Here is a 19,284-nt window from a genome sequence, read left to right on the forward strand (position 1 = left end):
CCGGCTTTTGATAATTCTGTCCTATCTTTTAACACTAGCAGGTCTGAAAATAATTTTTAAAAGTGGTCCAGAATTGGAACCGTGGTCCGGATTTTAACCAAAATTGGGCGGTGTCGTCCTTGCACCAGGTGACGTGAGCGCTAGAGTGATGACAAACAAAACGAACAAACAAACACACAAACCAAACAGATCAACATACTTGGCCAATTTTCAATTTGGCCAAGTAACAAACACACAAACCAAACAGATCAACATACTTGGCCAATTTTCAATTTGGCCAAGTAACAAACAGACAGACAGACAAACAAACCCACGCGACCGATTACATATACCTCCTTGGCGGAGGTAAATAATTTGCTTAATAATCATTATTATCATTATAGTAAAAAATAAAATAAAATACAAACACATTAATATAGTTCTAATAATAATAACAATACAGTCTTCTTCTTTGTATAATACAATTCCGTTGAGTGTGGCGATCTACTGAGCAACAACATTGAGAATTATACTTATAGATTGTGTGTAAGATACTGTAATCCTTTCAAAATGTTGATATCTAATAAACATTGAAAGTTCATGTGAAATTGTTGATGTGGGCTATGCCAGGTATGTTTACAAAACAAGTCTTCCTTTTTTAAGGCAAATCCAATATATAAATTTCTAGATTGCTTGGACGCAGATTAGATCGATCATTCATACATATTCTTATTATTATACTGTGTATATATATATATATATATACTCAGGTTGAAATTTTCAGACCGTTTGGATAGAGTGCTCCAATTTATATATTACTATAGTTTATATTATCTGATATTAAACATAATTTTTAATTACACAATACGCCATATATGGCTTGGAAAACAATTTGAGAATTGTGTCCTGCAGTAAATTTAATTTAAAAAGAAAAATGTCTTTAAATGTATTTGTTCGTAATTTACAAAGCTAATTTAATTAACATTTTTATCCTCACAACCTGCAATTATATGCTTGTGAAATTTGTCTTATAAGTAGGTATAGAAGATATGAAAATATCCTATTTAAAATATACAATAAAATAATGACAATTTTTTTAATAAATTAAACTTTTCATTAATTATCATAAAACCGGTTTCCCCTAAAAGTAATTTACAGTGTAATTATTTTTTTTCTTATTTTACAACTTCAATAAACTAAGGTTTGAACATTTTGTAAAAAATAATTAATTACCAGAGATGGTAGGATAAACATACATTAAATATCACTAGTACTTTATGAAAAGAAAATACAATTCAAAAAGTTGAATGAAAATATTCTGAAAAATTAAATTACATGATTCTCTTTACTTTAAAATTGTAAATGTAATTGTATGTTGTATAATTTGTAAAATATATAAATTAGATTTTGATTGATGAAAGGTCAGTACAAAACAATATCATTAACCCTCATTAACTAATTTGGTTGTGTTTTTGTTACAAGGTAAATACAATAAAACAGAATCATGTAGCAACACCTAATGAAAACCCATTTGTATTTGTGTTTTAATAAAACTAGATTTATATTGGGTACCAAACTATCAACAATTCCAATCTGTTTCATTGCACTGTGACTTGTTCTTTTGGAATATTTGTGAAGATTTATATTGTCTATGATTACATAATTTTAAGGTCTATAACTAAGAGACTCTTTAATAGAAATGTTAAAATACAATTATGTAACAAACACATTTTCTATTATTATGAATGTGTACACAGCAATTAAAATATGATGTTTAATCTGTAGCGCTAAATGCTAATTCCTAGCCAAATCTATTGCTTACAAATCAGCTCGGTTGAGGTTTTTCAGTCAAACTTGACCAGCACTTATTTGTTAACCTTTATCTCTTCATTTCATAATCTAATCATCATATTCATTGATTAGGAACTGATACACAAAAGAAGCCTTCTTCCTTGCCACACTTAAAGATGTTCTTGCAGATTTATCATTACTTGCATTTGGATTTCTCAAAAAGAGACCACCAAACATAGTTGCTGATATTAAAAAGAAAGATAAAAATAAGTCACTGATAACATTTTTTTAAACATTTTCTTCACAATTCAATATTTTTAAACCTTTTTTTTTATTAGGTGGGGTGGTTGTCTATATTCGAACAGGGCTGGTATTGGAATATATATATATATATTAAATATTTAAACAGTGTACTTATTGGTACAGGGCGTGCACAATAAAAAAAAAGCTGGTATAAACAGGATGAACATTCAAACAGGGCTGGTGTTAAAATAGGGTGTACAGTATATTTAAACAATGGCACAGGGCACACATTGAAGCTTAAATTATATTTAAATGATACATACATAATGTCTTTGCATCTAGTTTGTTATCATCTGAATTAAAGAGAAGTTCCCTGATGAATGCTGTTAAGTACTTGAATACATTTTTATGACAAGGAGGAATCATTGCCAATACCTACAAATAAACAATTAAAATATAGAGGTTTAATAACTGAAGTTGAGAAAGTAAGTATAATAATAAAAAAGCTGGATTTGAGTTTATTTAAGTGAAGATATTAAAAATGTGAACACTGTCTCTCTTTTTAAGAAACGGTAAACTCATAACTTCATGTAGCTTAATTAAAGTGTATTCAATGTAGTGTATTATTCAATTTTGTAGTTAGTAAGTGTATCATTGTTTTATTTTATTCCATTGTAATTGTTTTTTTTATCTGCTTTAATAGTCTTTTAAATTTGTTTTTTTGGTGTTTTCTATTGAGCACGGCCTTACTAAAAAACAGCTTTCAGTTGAGTTAACTGTCCGTGAATACGTACCGCAGGATTATAATACATTGTCGTTTACAGAAATGAATAAATAGACACAATGATATATGTAGTCAATTAAAATTAGGTCCCTGGGAATTACAAAATGAGTCTAAATTTTTGATTTTGACTCATTTAAACAAACCCAATTTGTGTTTTGTAGTAACATTAGGGTTGAGGGATGGGGAAGAGGAAGGGGTACAAAGAGGAACAATTTTTAAATATATTCTTTATCCACTCAGTAACGAAATATTTTTTCATGTTTTATAGGCCTATAAATATACCACTAAATACAGAAAAACATTTGCGATTTAATACTTTGTTAATACTGTCCCCATCATAGATGTGGAAATGTGACCGAAATGTTTCATCGCTGTAATGTTAAAAAGGCGACCATGGGCACGGTTTTGTACCTAGATTCTGCGATCAACAAGCGGGTATTTTTCAAGATGAACATCCACTAGACAGTGTATACCACATCGTACAACACCCCTATTTGGGGCAAATCGTTGAACCTAAATTCGTTTTAATTGTCAATAACTAATTATCTAACTCAATTTAATTAGTAAACAGGGTTACATCAGGTGGTTAAAATCAGTACAGAAAGTACGAACCAACTTTATATACCACCGAGTAAACATTCTAGAAATTTTGCCCTTACATAAATTTATATATAGATTATGCTGTACCATTTTCACATTATAGAAAAATAATCTCACAGGAATATGTTACTAGCTATCCCTAGCCCAAAACAAATAAAAAAAAGTGGGTTTTGGGGCCGATTTATCCCGGATGGCTTCACTCCAGTCAAACGTTTGTATTCTAATAGTGACACTTCGGTAAGGTAATTTAAAGCTCAGGTACAGGCATGAATTTTAAATATAATATCTGGTTAATTGTACATAAATTAAATATTTGTAACAGAAATCAAGACAAAAAACATGAATTTCCCTTAATATGGTCAAATACAAAATTTGGAAAAATTCTGCCATAAAAACCAGGAAGACTTTTTTTCAGTAGTTAGGTAGTTAGTTTAACCTAATGTAATAACATGTCTGGTGACTCCCTAGAAGGTGAAAAAAGGTGGTGGATATACGGTGGATAATTTTTGCTATGGCATGAAAATATAAATCTGAAGTTGAATAAAAATACCAGAAATGTAAAATTCAAGTTATACTGTATTACCTATATTTAGTCACCCTTTATTTTTCATAGCTTTTTAAAACACCTCTCTATTTACAAAATTTGTGTACAAAAGAATAGAGATTTTACTGTGTAATTTGAACTGATAAGTGCTTATTTTAAACAAGCTTGTGTAACTCAAATAAAATCCCAAAAATTATGAAACATATGGGAAACTATAGATCAATAATTATTGGAATGTATGATCAATAGAAATTTTTTGCCCGCACCTGGCCTTTAAACTAGGACCCAGAACATGTGTGTCAGATACATTCTCAAAGTTCATTCTAAATTCTATAAATCTACAATACAATTTCAATTTATGCTGGATGCCCAATTAAAAAAAGTAATTGATTTACCTGCTTGCACAGAATGAAGTTGTTTGAGCTATCAAGACATTTTTGGTAATACTTATATGGAATTACAGGTTCACGCAATGATTCCAGGAACAACATCAATGTTTCTGCTACAGAATGAATACTTCCAGCTAAAATAATTTTTAAGGAAAACTCACAATTAATTTAAATATCTATGCTATGCAGTTTTTTATGTATGTTATGAGTCAATTATAATTGTTTGTGTGCATAAAAAACATTTGAATTAATAAAATCTTAAATAAGATGAGATGATAATAATAATAATAATCTTTATTGGAATAACGACACCTTTGTAACGGTGGCAAACGGTGCATCCAAGAACATGAAAACAAAATTTTAAAAAGACAATAAATATACAAAAGTAAATGAAAAGTAAAAAAAAAATAAATTTAAAAAAATAAATAATTATGTACTGTAAGATTAAACTTATAAAGAACACAACAACGCAAAAATTACTTATGGCATCGAGTCATCAATCAATAAAGATGATCGTTTTTTCCATAGCATTTTACAAATGATTTACAAAATGTGTTTATTTGAGCACTCCTGATTATTGCACATTAGTAACCAAATAAATTATTATTATTATTAGTTAAAAAGAATAATCTTTCTTGATTTTATTTCATTTCTTGTTTAATTTATTTTATTTATCTTTATTTATTTTATTTTATTTCTTGTTTTAATCAAATGAATATTGTGATTACCATAAATTTATTTTGCTGCTCACTGGCAATTGCATGCATTTTAATTAGAACAGGCAAGGTTTACCTATTTAAATATATAACATACCAACACCAGATACCTACCAGAGCAACAAATCCTACCACCAGAGAGCAGCCACCTGTTTGAAATGTATTATTAATGGTATATTACAAATTCCAAAGCTTTCGGAAACTGAAAAAATTGAAGTTAAAAGTGAATTTCTCGCCGTCGCAATTCCAGAATCGAATGCGTTCGATCATCATAACAGTAACGAAACGAACGCGTTCATCCGTGTCTATTGTGTATTGTATTCAGCGGTCAACTGTGAGGCGCTACCGATGCATTTATTTGGTCAAATAAATCACTATAACATTTCAAAATAAATAACGCTTTTGTTGCTCAGTCAATGCTCTCACAGCATTTATTTGGTCAAATAAAATCAGAAATTCTTTTTGTACACTATAACATTTAAAAATGAATAAAACTTAATGCAACTATATGTTCACACAATTTGTCTTTTTTTTGTAGAAATGTATTCTTTGGTTGATATTTTGTTGGTCCTTTTTTAATGAAACCATAGAATTGGCTACGGTCATTCCAGTAATCCGACACGCCCTTCTGTCAGTGATGGTATTCTGTTTAATAAATATTCTTCTTTATTATTTTAAGCTGCTCGTATAGCGTTATTGTAAGTCGGAATGGACTCAAATTTGGTGAATGTACTAAGGATTGCGAGTAGAATGTGATTTATACATCACATTTTATTTTTTACCCTAATTTTTTGAAACACGCAAATGGCCTAATTCATGCTCTAAATTGATAAAAACTTAATTTTTAGCTTTTTAAATTGTTAATGCGCGATTTCACGCGCATAACCCTGCATGTGTTTTTATTTCCTAATATTTCTACCCTTGACCTGAAGTTTACGTGTAGTGAATTTCATTAATATGTGATAATGAATTATGGAGATATGATTGATAATGTGATTTCACAAAATGGCGTATAAATGACGTCACAGATGAGTGATCACGCTGAAAAGCTTATTAGGACTAAGTTAAAGTATTTGAAAGAAAGAAATTCTTGTGATCATTGCCATTCAACTTTTTGAGATAATTGACACACAAAATCTGTACAGAAAGAAATAAATAATATTGATTTCATACAATAACAATAGGTGATCATTTTATTCTAAATGATCACCTAATTAAAAATGATTGTGTTAATTGTAATTTTTAGTCAAGAGTTTCATCTCACATTTTCTGTCTACGCTATCTGGAAAAAAATGTACGACATCTTCAAAAAATTGGTACAAAAAAATACACCAATCGATTGCGCGATTTCTTTCATTACGGTTATTATGTTTTTATCATGTTTTGTATGGCAAAAACGGTACGATAACATAACAAATAACATACAATAAAAGTAAACGTGTAAGTTTATCATACAAAAGGGGTAAAATGGCTTGTTGGTTTCACGATTCTTTATCTTGTCAATCAGGGTGGCTACTTTTAATGTTTTTCAGTCATTTGCTAATTTTAATATATTGTTAATGCACTTGCTAGAATTTTTCTTCCAATAGAACGGCAAACCATGTGTTTGATTTTTGTACCAATTTTTTGAAGATGTCTTTGTACATTTTCTCCAGATTGCGTAATTACATGATAATCGAAAATGATAACATTTAGATTGTGTCTGAATAAATACTTTGGGTACAATTTTAGATGATCAAAAAGACACACGCATTATTAAACAGAATACCATCATTGACAGGCATGTCGGATTTACTGAAATGACCGTACTAGTCAATTCTATGGTTTAAAAAAAAAAGAAAAAAAAGTGTGTGAACATTGTATAGTTTTATTTATTATTAAATGTTATAGTGTACAGAAAAGAAATTCTGATTTTATTTGACCTAATAAATGCTGTGAGAGTAGACTGAGTAACAAATAAGTTATTTATTTTTAAATATATAATTCACAATTACAATATAATTCCCTTGAGTAATAACAACAACTCCAATATTAATCGTTTCTTTCCATTCTATTATTTAACCTGAAATATCATTTTTTTTATCTTCAATATCATCTTGTTTTAATGATTTAAATTTTTTATGTAAAGTAGTTTTTAACCAGCCTGTTAGTGGCGAATACAATACACATTAGACATGGATGAACGCGTTCGTTTCGTTACTGTTATGATGATCGAACGCATTCGATTCTGGAATTGCGATTCGGCAAGAAATTCACTTTTAACTTCAATTTTATCAGTTTCTGAAAGAATTAACCTTTGAAATTTGTAATGATTAATAATCAATTCCAAACTGGTAGGTATCTGGTGGTGTTTAGTAGGACCCATATAAATACATTTTAAACAGAATCTATTCTGTAATAAGGGCAACCGTCCAGACAGATAAAATAATCCTTAAAAAATTAAATGAAAATAACTGAAAAGGAGAACTACTAAATAAAGGATACGAATTTCCTCAGGTATTCCAAAGTCCAAGCAGTTTTTGATATCAACTATTTCAAGTTTAAGGCCTTCTTGACGAAACAGATCCTCCTATTAAAAAATAAAAAACAAAATTAGTACTCTAATTTGTTAAAGCCCCATTCCCTACGTTTTTTAGATCTAATTTAAGATCACAAACTATATTTAATGTAAAAATAATACTATATGGTCCTATTGCGATAACTTTTTTCGTCTTTAAACGGTTAAAAATGTGAAAAATAAATCGATTTTAATAATTATAGCGGCCCGCTATAAATCCCAAAATGCATTGCGCGCGGATTGATATTGTTGTTTTTCACCTGTAATTCGCCCACTTTTCGATCGATCGTGAAGCCAAAACAAATGGAAGACTCCTAACTTTTCAGCGAAAATACCGGGTTTTCCCCAATTTGTATCAACGGAGTCTGGCAAAAATAGAAAGACAATTAATGCAGCAACTATACAACGTCAGGCTAGGTATATAGCTAGCGTACGATGTTCGTACGTTACCGATGTTTACCAGCTAGGCCTACAAAACTAAGCCTAGCTAGGCTAGGCCTGAGATCGTCCACGAGAGGTCGATCGCCGCGAGCTACTTAGGTAGTGCATTGTTTCTCACTTTTTATCATAATTTACCATAAAACGTACATTTAAGACAAGGAATGACATGGTTTAATGTTTTTAAAGTGATATATATGTATTATTTTCCAAAAAACGTCCAAAATTGCAGGGAAGGGGTCTTTAATAGAATTGATTAATTGTACTATAAAATGTTTACATATATTGTTCATAAGAATAAACATGAGATTGGTTGACAAAAAATAAAAACATTAAACTGCCATTTTTATTGCTTTTGTCCAGACATAATTAAAACATTGAACTAAATTACAATGTAGGCCAAACAATCCTTCACAAGTCGATGCCTCCCGAATTCTTTCTATTTAATACTGTAGTGGTTTTTTAATCATATTGATGCAAATTTTTATTTTGTATTTGTATGAGTAACACTTCGTTCTGGCTGTGATAAAGGTTTTTGATTATTCTATTTGTTTATTTGTATTTTAATTTTTCTTTTATTTATTTATTTTTTGTCTTTTGTGAGATACACTCACCTTTATTTCCATTTCTCTACATTTAAAGAGAAAAACAAAACCAACATTTCTTTGCAACCGAAATTGCTGTTTTTGTTTCTTTTCTTATATGTTTTTTGTTATATAAGTTTCATTCTTACAATAATAAAATAAATATGTACATATAAATATACATTGTATTTTATTGAGATACTCACAGCATTGTGATTTTTCAGTAATTCAGATTTTGGATTTGTATATTTGCTTCAGAGAATTCCAAATAAACAATACATCAACACCACCTCACAGTTGAATTCAAAATAATGTGAAACCAAAACTTTTGAAAAATAGTATGCACAACTAATAGATAATTGAAGGATAATTAAATGTTGATATAGTAAGTAATATCTACTGTATATATGTTAATAATGGTTCTTTAATACAATAGTACTTTAGAAACAAAAAAAGTAAACTCAAGATACATTTTCAATGCTACTCAAAGGAATACATAGCTTTATAAATTAGACAATTTAAAATTTTCATCACAACACTAGTATAAATTTATGCGAGCATTTCAAAATTTCCAAAAATTGTCCATGTACCATGGTCGGTATGTAGCGTAGATAGACCATTTTTGGACTTTATTTGATTTCTTCACACCTTCCATAATAAATTACATCTATTCAATAAAGTCACATCTTTGATTCAACAAACAAAGATTATGCTATTATGACCTGAAGAAAATAGTGCTGAATTCTGTCTATTTTGTGTAATAGTATATACAGTATACACAGTATATACTGTATACAGTATATACTGTGCTACAGTATAGCATAGGTGAAATTATGGGACCCACCTTTTATTCTAATTTTTAACATGATACCGTCATCAAGATTACAATTTCGGAAGATAATTGTCTGAGCAACAACATATTAAAGTGTTAAAGAAATTTGGATACAGTATGTAGAATCATGATGCATGTTCTTTTAAATGTGATGAACTGTGACGCAAAAGATGAAAATCCGACTTTTTTACTTCAACTATAGCCATATGATGATGTCTCGGCAACCGATAGGCTAAATTTTTACATAAATTTCTAACTACAATTCAACATGAATATCACTTTCAACTTGGAGGAGCTATAAGCCATGGAAAAATACTGTAATGATGAAATTAAGTAATAATACAAGTTAATATTCAAATTTTTGGACATTATGACGTCATCAAAATATTTGTAACTTATACAAAAGATAATTCATTGAGCAAAAAATAGACATGATTGACAATATTTTGTAACTTTTTAATTGTTTATTTCAAAGTGTTTGTTTGTGTTTGTTAAAGTGGAAATGGTCTCATTTAAAAAAAAATTACTAACAAAGGCTGGAAAAAAATATTCCAAGAGAGAAAAATATTTTTCACACTCTGGGTGCACTGTACGCATAATAAAGTTTGCGTGTGGGAATTTTTGACATGCGCGATATTGTTGTATGTGGTGGAATGGAGGGGTTTTTTAATGAAAAAAAAGAGAGACAATGGAAAAAGATAAAAGAGAGAGAAGGAGTGCTATGTTGAGCAAGGAAAGGGTAGGAGAAAATTTATATGGGAAACTAAGGAGTACAGGAGCTGCAGCCTGAAGGAATTAGAGTAAAAGAAATAGTGAGTTGGAAATATTAGTATAAGGATGAACTTGAAAATATGGATTCTTGCAAGGTTGCATAACATTATCGAGAAATATTTTAACTTTTATCTTTCCTAATTTATTTATATGTATATAAGTTTCGGAGACGGGAGAATACAAGAAGTAACAATATTGTGGACTTTGATTACATACTCATTAATTTATTATTCTAGGGTATGTAAATGTACTTCTTGGGGGTTTTCTGGGCTGTGTTTGATAATACGGACTTTACAAAGCAGGACGGTAGGAGAGGACGACGCACATCGTGTGTTCGCTAGAGCGTTAAAGTCATATACAGTCGACATAGCTGTTTTATTTGTTAGGCACCCTTGCGCAAAGACGACGACTGGCAGTTTCTCTCTCCCTTCTCTCTGTCTCGCGGCGCGGCCCTTCTAATGGCTTGGTACTGGTTATTAAGCAAATAAGCCTTCCTAGCAGGGGCCTCACATTCAAACGCCGGGCAAAGTGTATTGCTTTTAACACAGCCATTTTAACCCAATAAAAATGTTATTTCGTTAAACAATTAAATTAGAAGTTCAAATATTATTTAGAGTTTTGAAAATTCCATGTTTAAGTGTAATTTGAACTGTATTTTAAGATTATATGTAAATTATTTCTAGTCGTTCTCCGTAAACGGGAAAATGGCAACTTTATCGTCCTCAAAAAGTTAAGACGACAGAATTTCATGCTAAGCTCCGCATAAATTATTCATGAGCACCGTCCTGTGGCTTCCAGTCGTGTTTTGTAAAGTCCCAAATAAGAAAATAAGTAAATATTTTGGAAGATTGGGGATTTATAGAAATTGGGCTTGTTGGGGGTTGATTATTGCTTGGAAATTGGGTTGGGTTTTTTTTTTGCAGGATTCAGAAAGAAAATTATTATTTTGCCAAACGTTATATTAAATTTACTATTATATATAATTGAGAGTTGTGACTATTTTCCTTTTTCACCGATGGTTCAAATAATTTATATGTCCGAATGAGTTGTAGTTGCGGCTGTATGACAGACAGAAAGAAAGAATAATACAGAAAAAAGGGATAGGCTAAGTGCGGATAACTAAAAAATTGTCAATTAAAACAAGTTTATTCACCTGTTTCAGGCCTTTTCTGAACAAGTGATCAACGATCATCCAAATCTCTTTTGGAATATCAAATCTTTGAGTGTTATTGCTTTCACTCGATCCTTGTTCCTAAAATAAGAGAAATATAAGTATTGATTAACAAGAGAAAGACTGTTAAAAACATTTTAGAATCAATATAATTTTCGAATGGAATGATATAACTAGATTTTAACTCGTCATTTTAACTCGTCACTTTGAAGAGTTAGTTATCAGCACGACAAACCCCATATGCACATCATATGACCTGAAGAATATATGTTAGTGCTAAATTCTGTCTATTTTGTGTGATATAGTATATGCAGTATACATGCTTTATACTGTATACATACTACATACAGTGTAGCATGTGAAAATATGGGACTCACCTTTGATTCTAATTTTTAACATGATGACGTCATCAAAATGAAACACAAAGATAGCAATTTCGGAAGAAAATAATTTGAGCAACAACATATTAAAACTGTTCAAGAAATTTGGATACGTATATTATAGATGCGACGTGCTCTTTTAAATGTGATGAACTATGACGCAAAAGATGAAAATCTGACTTTTTAAATTCAACTGGCCATATGACATCACAACATCCGATTGGCAACATTTTTACATGAATTCGTATCTACAATTCAACAGCTTCCAGAAAACGTTTTAATCATGAGTATCACTTTTTATTCGACGAGTTTTAACATATTGAAATTTACTGTAAATATGAAAATAAGTGACGCACGTTGTTCAAATTTTTTGACCTTATGACATGATCAACATTAAAATATTTGTAACTCATGGGGAAGATAATTGATTGACAATATTAAAATCTGGGGGTAAATAAAATATGAAAAAGCAAGATGTGCTCTATTAAATGACCTATGACAAAAGAGACAAAAATACTATATTTTATATTCGGGTGGCCATATGACGTCGTCAAAACAAGAGGTAAATATTCTGCATGAATTCATATCTACAACGTATCTGGTCTAAAAAATATAATTCAAGTGAAAAAACAACAATACGTCGTGCGAAATATGGCATGATTCGTATAAAAAGTTCATTAGAAATTAATTTTGCGCATTTTCAAATTTAAAATGTGCATGGATGCGTAACTTTGTGTACTAAACGCCATTTAACTTTTACTAAGTTAAAAAATAATGTTTTTTTTATCATAAAGTACATGTAATGATTCACCACTACAATGTTATTTTGTAATTATTAATCAATACAATTAAGCAACTGTCAGTAATAAAGTTTATTTGTATAATTATGTGTTTAAAGAGCACCCACACTCACAGTAAGAAATTTGAGCTTCAAATGGCGATAAAAAATGGTTTATGTATTTATTGTCAAAAGGATTTAAGTTTATCCCCCAATAATTATACTGGGAGACTGAGAGATTAGAATGTTCCATTCATCGCCAAGCAATACGTTTTTAAAAACGTATATTAAATCTATCAAAATAGTATTTTTTAAAGAATATCGGCTTGTCTTCAACATTATGATGCTGTACTCGAGCTGTTTAACCAATTTTCAGCTATTAAAATCAATTATCGTAGAAGGAGATAGGTAAATGCGAAGCATCCTCATATTATTGTATGCGGATATTTTTCACCAACAACATCCATTAGACAGTGTATAGCATGATCGGAAAACACCCCTGTTTGGGGCAAATCGTTGAACCTCAATTCATTTTAATCGTCAATAACTAATTATCTCACTCAACTTAATTAGTAAACAGGGTTACATAAGGTGGTTAAAATCAGTGCCGAACATATGAACCAACTATATATACCATCGAGTAAAAATTCTAGAAGTAACGCGATTGACCAAATTTATATATAGATGTTTGGCAAGAGTGGGAAGACCAGAAAAAGTGTAGCACTGACATGGCCACCTATGAAGGCAAGACAAGAGTGGGAAGACCAGAAAAAGTGCAGCACTGACATGGACACCTATGAAGACAAGAGTGGAAAGACCAGAAAAAGAGTAGCACTGACATGGCCACCTATGAAGGCAAGACAAGAGTGGGAAGACCAGATAAAGTGCAGCACTGACATGGGCACCTATGAAGACAAGAGTGGAAAGACCAGAACAAGGGTGTACTGACATGAGCAGATAAGGAAGTATGGAGGACAGAAGTAATGGGTCCTATTCTGCACAGAGAGATAATGAGATATAAAATTAAAGCTAAAAATATACTTACCAATGCAATAACATCTTTTGGATCCATGTCTCTTATTGGGCAATGCATCTTCGTAAGTGCTTCTATAGAAGCACCAAAGCAGCTTGGGATGTAATTGCCATTTATTGTGATGTGTTAATTGGTTAAGGTTTAACATTTATAATTATTGATTTTAGACTGAATAGTTAAACAATTTTACAGTGCAAACAGCACAGAAAGTTATTCTTTACCCAAGCTGTGTAGTTTTATTTCATTTCAAACTAGAAAGGCACTCCGAGAGAGCACACCTTCACCTACTGTAAAATTCTCCTACATAAGATTTCTCCAGAAATATATATATATATATTTTGTTGTGTTTGTCTAAAATGCTGTGTGTGATTTAGGCTAATTTCACTACAAGCATGTGTATGCGAGTTTGGTGTAGGTTATGCAAACCAGCCTTTCACCTAACAGTTTCAGTTGACTAACAATAGAAGAGGAACGCCAAAAACACTAAAAAGTGGTCAAGAATTGGGACCATGGTTCGGATTGCCTCCAGAATTTAATGGAGTGGTCCTTGACCACATATCTATCTGTATTTTCATTTTGCTAATCTATCTAACAAACAGACAAACAGGCACATGTGATCGATTACATACCTCCTTGGCGGAGGTAAATTAGAGAAAAATTACAAAACTATACAAAATACCAAGGATTGTCAAAGGGACCTTAATCACTTTCACTAACTTTCCTCTAACAGAAATACAAATATAAATACAAACTAGATTTGAACTATGGACGAGTTAGGTTATCCGCCGCGCAGAAGCCATGTGCACGTCATACACTAGGATATTGTGCACAAAAAAACGATTATGCCATTGTAACCTGAAGAAAATAAATTGTTAGTGTGCTATAACATATTTAAATTTACTGAAATGATGAAAATAAGTGACCAAGGTTATTCACCCTTTTGAACATGATGACGTCATAAGATAAAAATATTTTTAATTAGTTAAACAGTTGATTGACCTAGATAATATCAAAATCTGGGGGGAAATGGAATACGAATAAGTGGAGATGCGCTCTATCAAATGTGATGAGCTATGACGAAAGAGACAAAAATCTTTTATATTCGGGTGGCCATACGATGACGTCACAATGTTCGGTTAGCCATATTGATGCATGATCCGATATCTGCATCTCATCAACTTCCAGAATATGTAATACAAATAACTTTCACCATTTAGTTTAGAAACTACGACAGTTTAAAAAAAAGCATAATTTTGACGAATTTTTGAACTTTTTCATAAAAAAACGCATGAAAATTGTCCATTTCGATGTGCTTGTATGGCATTTTTAACATGCTCAAAAGGACAAGAAACGCGTAGAAAGTTGATTAGAAATTGTTTTTCGCATTTTCAACATTTGTGTGTGTGTGCGCGTAACTTTCTGTGGAACATTACATTTTTTTTCAATATAAAGTTAGCGCATGATATAAATTTAACTTTTGCTATAAAGTTTCAGTTAAAAATGTTATTTGGTTTTCGACCTATGTTAAATACGTGTAATTCATAAAATCGCGCGCAAGTCATGTTGCGCAATTGTAAACGTCATGAAAATTTTGCACAACTTCATGTGAATGACGATATGTTGAGAAAGTTACGAAATGTTATGTTTGTAAGTTTTAAAGACACAAAAATTACAGAAAGAAAGAAGAATAAAAAAAACTAGAATTTAATTCCTCACTTTGACGAATTATAGGTGATCATTTTTATCATTTTAATGAAATTAACATTTTTTAAATATGCACGTACGTTAACATACGATCGTAAAAAGCTGATGTACGCCATCCTATGACATGATGCATATACACTTATAGTGCTGAGTTGTACCTATTATGTGTCATATACAATATGCACAGTATATACTGTATATCTATATACAGTGTAGCATAGGTGAAATTACGGGACCCACATCATGTTCAAATTTTTTGGTATGATGGAATTATCAAAATAAACTCGAAGATGACAATTTCGAAAGATAATGAATTGAGAAAATAAATATAAGGATTGGAAGAGAATTTGACACGCAGAAGCGCAATGCACGCTCTTTGAAATTTGTATAACTTCGACTAAAGAAATTTAAAAACAACGTTTTAACTTCAACTGGCCATATAACATCACAACATCCGATAGGCTTAATTTTTATATGAATTCAAATCTACATTTCATCAGCTTTCATAATAAGTTATAATCTTCAAGGTCACCTTTAATTCTGAAGAGCTATAAGATATTCAAATGTATGGTGTAGCTGAAATTACACGACCTAGGTTATTCAAGTTTTTCCGCGTGATGACGTCATCAAAATAAAAATGTTGACAACTCATGAGAAAGATAATTATTTGAGCCAAGCACATACTAAAATTTCTGCGAAAATCGGGCTCAAATAACGGAGAGGCGCTCTATTGAATGTGAAAACTTACACAAAAAGAAAAAAATTACTAATTTTTAAATTGAAGTGGCCATTTGATGACGTCATACCATTTTGTACGTCTAATGTGTACATGAATATGTATCTACAACCCAATGGCTTCCCGAATAAGTTAAAAAAAATTGGGGGTCACCTGCCATTCTGAAGAGTTATATTCATTTTAAAAAGGTCTTATTTTTCACCATTTTCATCACTTTGATGCAATTAATTTGCGCATTTTGTCATTTTTAACCTGCTCGTATAGCGTTATTTTAAGTCGGAACTGACTCAAGTTTGGTGAATGTACTAAGGATGGTGAGTAGAATGAGATTTGTTAAAAAAATTCATATTTTTTACGCTTTTTAAGTATCGCGCGCGCAAAATTTTTTTTTCCGCAGTAATTTTTTGAAACACGCAAATGGCCTAATTCATGCTCTAAATTGATAAAAACTTAATTTTGAGCGTTTTAAATTTTTAACGCGCGATTTCACGCGCATGACCCTACGTGCGCGTGCGTTTCTATTTTCTAATATTTTTACCCTTGACCTGAAGTTTACGTGTAGTGAATTTCATTAATATGTGATAATGAATTATGGAGATATGATTGATAATGTGATTTTGCAAAATGGCGTATAAATGACGTCACGGATGAGTGATCACGCTGGAAAGCTTATTAGGATTAAGTTATATTATTTGAAAGATATTCTGAAATTTTGGTAATCATTGACATTAAACTTTTTGAGATAATTGTTACACAAAATAGTGTACAGAAACAATAAAAAGACTAGACATGAAACTCGTCACTTTGACGAGTTAGTTATCCGCACCACGACAAACGCCACGTGCACGTCATACGTTGGAATATTGCACACAGAAAAAGATTATGGCATTATGACAAGAACTGAAGAATATGATATGCTGTTAGTGCTGAATTCTGTCAATTTTGTGTCATATAGTATATACATGCAAACAGTATAATCTGTATACATATTACATACAGTGTAGAATAGGTGAAATTACGGGACCCGCCATTTATTCCTATTTTTAACATGGCGACGGTATCAAAATGAAACACTTAGATAGCAATTTCAGAATGAAATTATCTCAGGAACAACATATTAACGTGTAGAAGAAATTTGAATACGTAAAATATAGATGCGCACCCTTTTAAATGTGATGAACTATTACGCAAAATATGAAAATACGACTTTTTTTATTCAACTGGCCATATGATGACGTCACAATCTGCGATTGGCAAAATGTTTACATGATTTCGTATCTACAATCCAATAGCTTCCAGAAAACATTTTAATCGTGATTATCACATTTTATTCTTACGAGCTATAACAGATTAAAATTTACTGTAAAGATGAAATTAATGCCACACGTAATTTAAAATTTTAGGCATGATGACGTTACAAATATTAAAATATTTTTAACTCATGCGAAAGGTAGTTGATTGACCTAGACAATATTAAAATCTTGGAGAAAATGGAATACGGATAAGCGTGATGCGCTCCATTGAATGTGATGAGCAATAACGAAAGAGACAAAAATCCTATATTTTATATTCGTGTGGCCATACGATGACGTCAAAATGTCCTGTTAGCCATATTAATGTATGATTTGATATCTACAACTCATCAACTTCCAGAATATGTAATAAAAATAACTTTCACCGTTTAGTTTAGAAACTACGACTGTTTAAAAAAAGGCATAATTTTGACGATTTTTTTAGCTTTTTGATCAAAAACGCGCGTAAATTTTCCAATTCGACGTGCTCGTATGACGTAATTTAAAGTCACAAATGGTTTTAAAATGGTAAAATTACTCTAGAAGGCTGGAAAAACATAATTCATGAGAAAAAAAGATGTTTTTCACGGTACGTGGCCACCGCGCGCGTAAAAAAATGCGTGCACGTGGGAATTTTTGACATGCGCGAAATGTCATGAGTCGTGTAAAAAGTTGATTAAAAATTAATTTTACGCATTTTGAAACTTTAAATGCGCGTGCGCGCGTAACTTCTTGTAAAACATGCCATTTTTAATCAATAAAAAGTTTGCACTTGATATGACTTAAATTTTCACAAAGTGTCAAAACTAAATTATGCTTGGTTTTTAGTCTATGAGCAATCATAAAAAATCATAAAATCGCGCGTAAGTCACGTTGCGCAACTCTGACGTCATTCAAAAATAGGAGGTGCACAACTTCACGTAAATGCCCATATGTTGACAAAGTTATGAAATGTTATGTTTACCCATTTTAGAGATACGCTCTGCACAAAAAGTGAGGGAGAAAGACAGAAGAATAATATAAAATTGAAACAGGACGATTACAAGGAGTTATCCGCTACTAAGCGGATAACTAACTAGACATGTAACTCGTCACTTTGACGAGTTTGGTTATCCGCCGCGCAAGTGGTGCAACATTAACATTAAGGGGATAGGTTGAGGACAAAAGGAAGTGTTCACGTTGGCATTATGACCTGAACTGAAGAATATGATATGTTGTTATTGCTGAATTTTATTATTTAAATTCATATATAGTATACACAGTATAATCTGTATCCATATCACATACAGTGTAGAATAGGTGAAATTACGGGACCCGCTATTTATTGCAATTTTTAACATGTTGACGGTTTTAAAATGAAACGCGAAGGTAGCAATTCCGAAAGGAAATTATCTCAGCAACAACGTATTAGCGTGTAGAAGAAATTTGAATACATGAAATATTGATGCGCGCTCTTTTAAATGTAATGAATTATGACGCAAAAGATGAAAATACGACCTTTTTTATTTAACTGGCCATATGATGACGTCACAACATCCGATTGGCATCATTTTTTCATAATTTCGTATCTACAATCCAATAGCTTCCAGAAAAAGTTTTAATCGTGATTATCACATTTTATTCTTACGAGCTATAACAGATTAAGATTTACTGTAAAGATGAAATTAATGCCACACGTGATTTAAATTTTTAGGCATGATGACGTCAAAAAATTAAAATATTTTCAACTCATGCGAAAGATAGTTGATTGACCTAGACAATATCAAAATCGGGGTGAAAATGGAAAACGGATAAGTTGAGATGCGCTCTATTCAATGTGATGAGCTATGACGAAAGATACAAAAATCCTAAATTTTATATTCGCGTGGCCAGACGATGATGTCACAATGTCCAGTTAGCCATATTAATACCTGATCCGATATCTACAACTCATCTACTTCCAGAATATGCCATCCACAAAAA

General features: G+C 31.2%; 1 protein-coding gene across 1 annotated transcript in view; it reads right to left on the reverse strand.

Moving 5' to 3' along the window:
• Positions 1 to 519: 519 nt before the first annotated feature.
• Positions 520 to 19,284, reverse strand: part of LOC140055709 (inositol polyphosphate 5-phosphatase OCRL-like) — a 70,003-nt gene continuing 51,238 nt past the window's right edge. Inside the window, exons 18-23 of the mRNA XM_072101083.1 lie at positions 13,603 to 13,711; positions 11,382 to 11,480; positions 7,531 to 7,615; positions 4,337 to 4,464; positions 2,337 to 2,448; positions 520 to 2,012 (exon numbers count right to left, since the gene is read on the reverse strand). Of these exons, the coding sequence (XP_071957184.1) occupies positions 1,879 to 2,012; positions 2,337 to 2,448; positions 4,337 to 4,464; positions 7,531 to 7,615; positions 11,382 to 11,480; positions 13,603 to 13,711 (667 nt within the window). The 3' untranslated portion in view covers positions 520 to 1,878. The remainder of the gene's footprint in view (positions 2,013 to 2,336; positions 2,449 to 4,336; positions 4,465 to 7,530; positions 7,616 to 11,381; positions 11,481 to 13,602; positions 13,712 to 19,284) is intronic.

The sequence above is a fragment of the Antedon mediterranea genome, chromosome 7 (genome assembly GCF_964355755.1).
Source record: "Antedon mediterranea chromosome 7, ecAntMedi1.1, whole genome shotgun sequence".
NCBI classification, from domain to species: Eukaryota; Metazoa; Echinodermata; class Crinoidea; order Comatulida; family Antedonidae; genus Antedon; species Antedon mediterranea.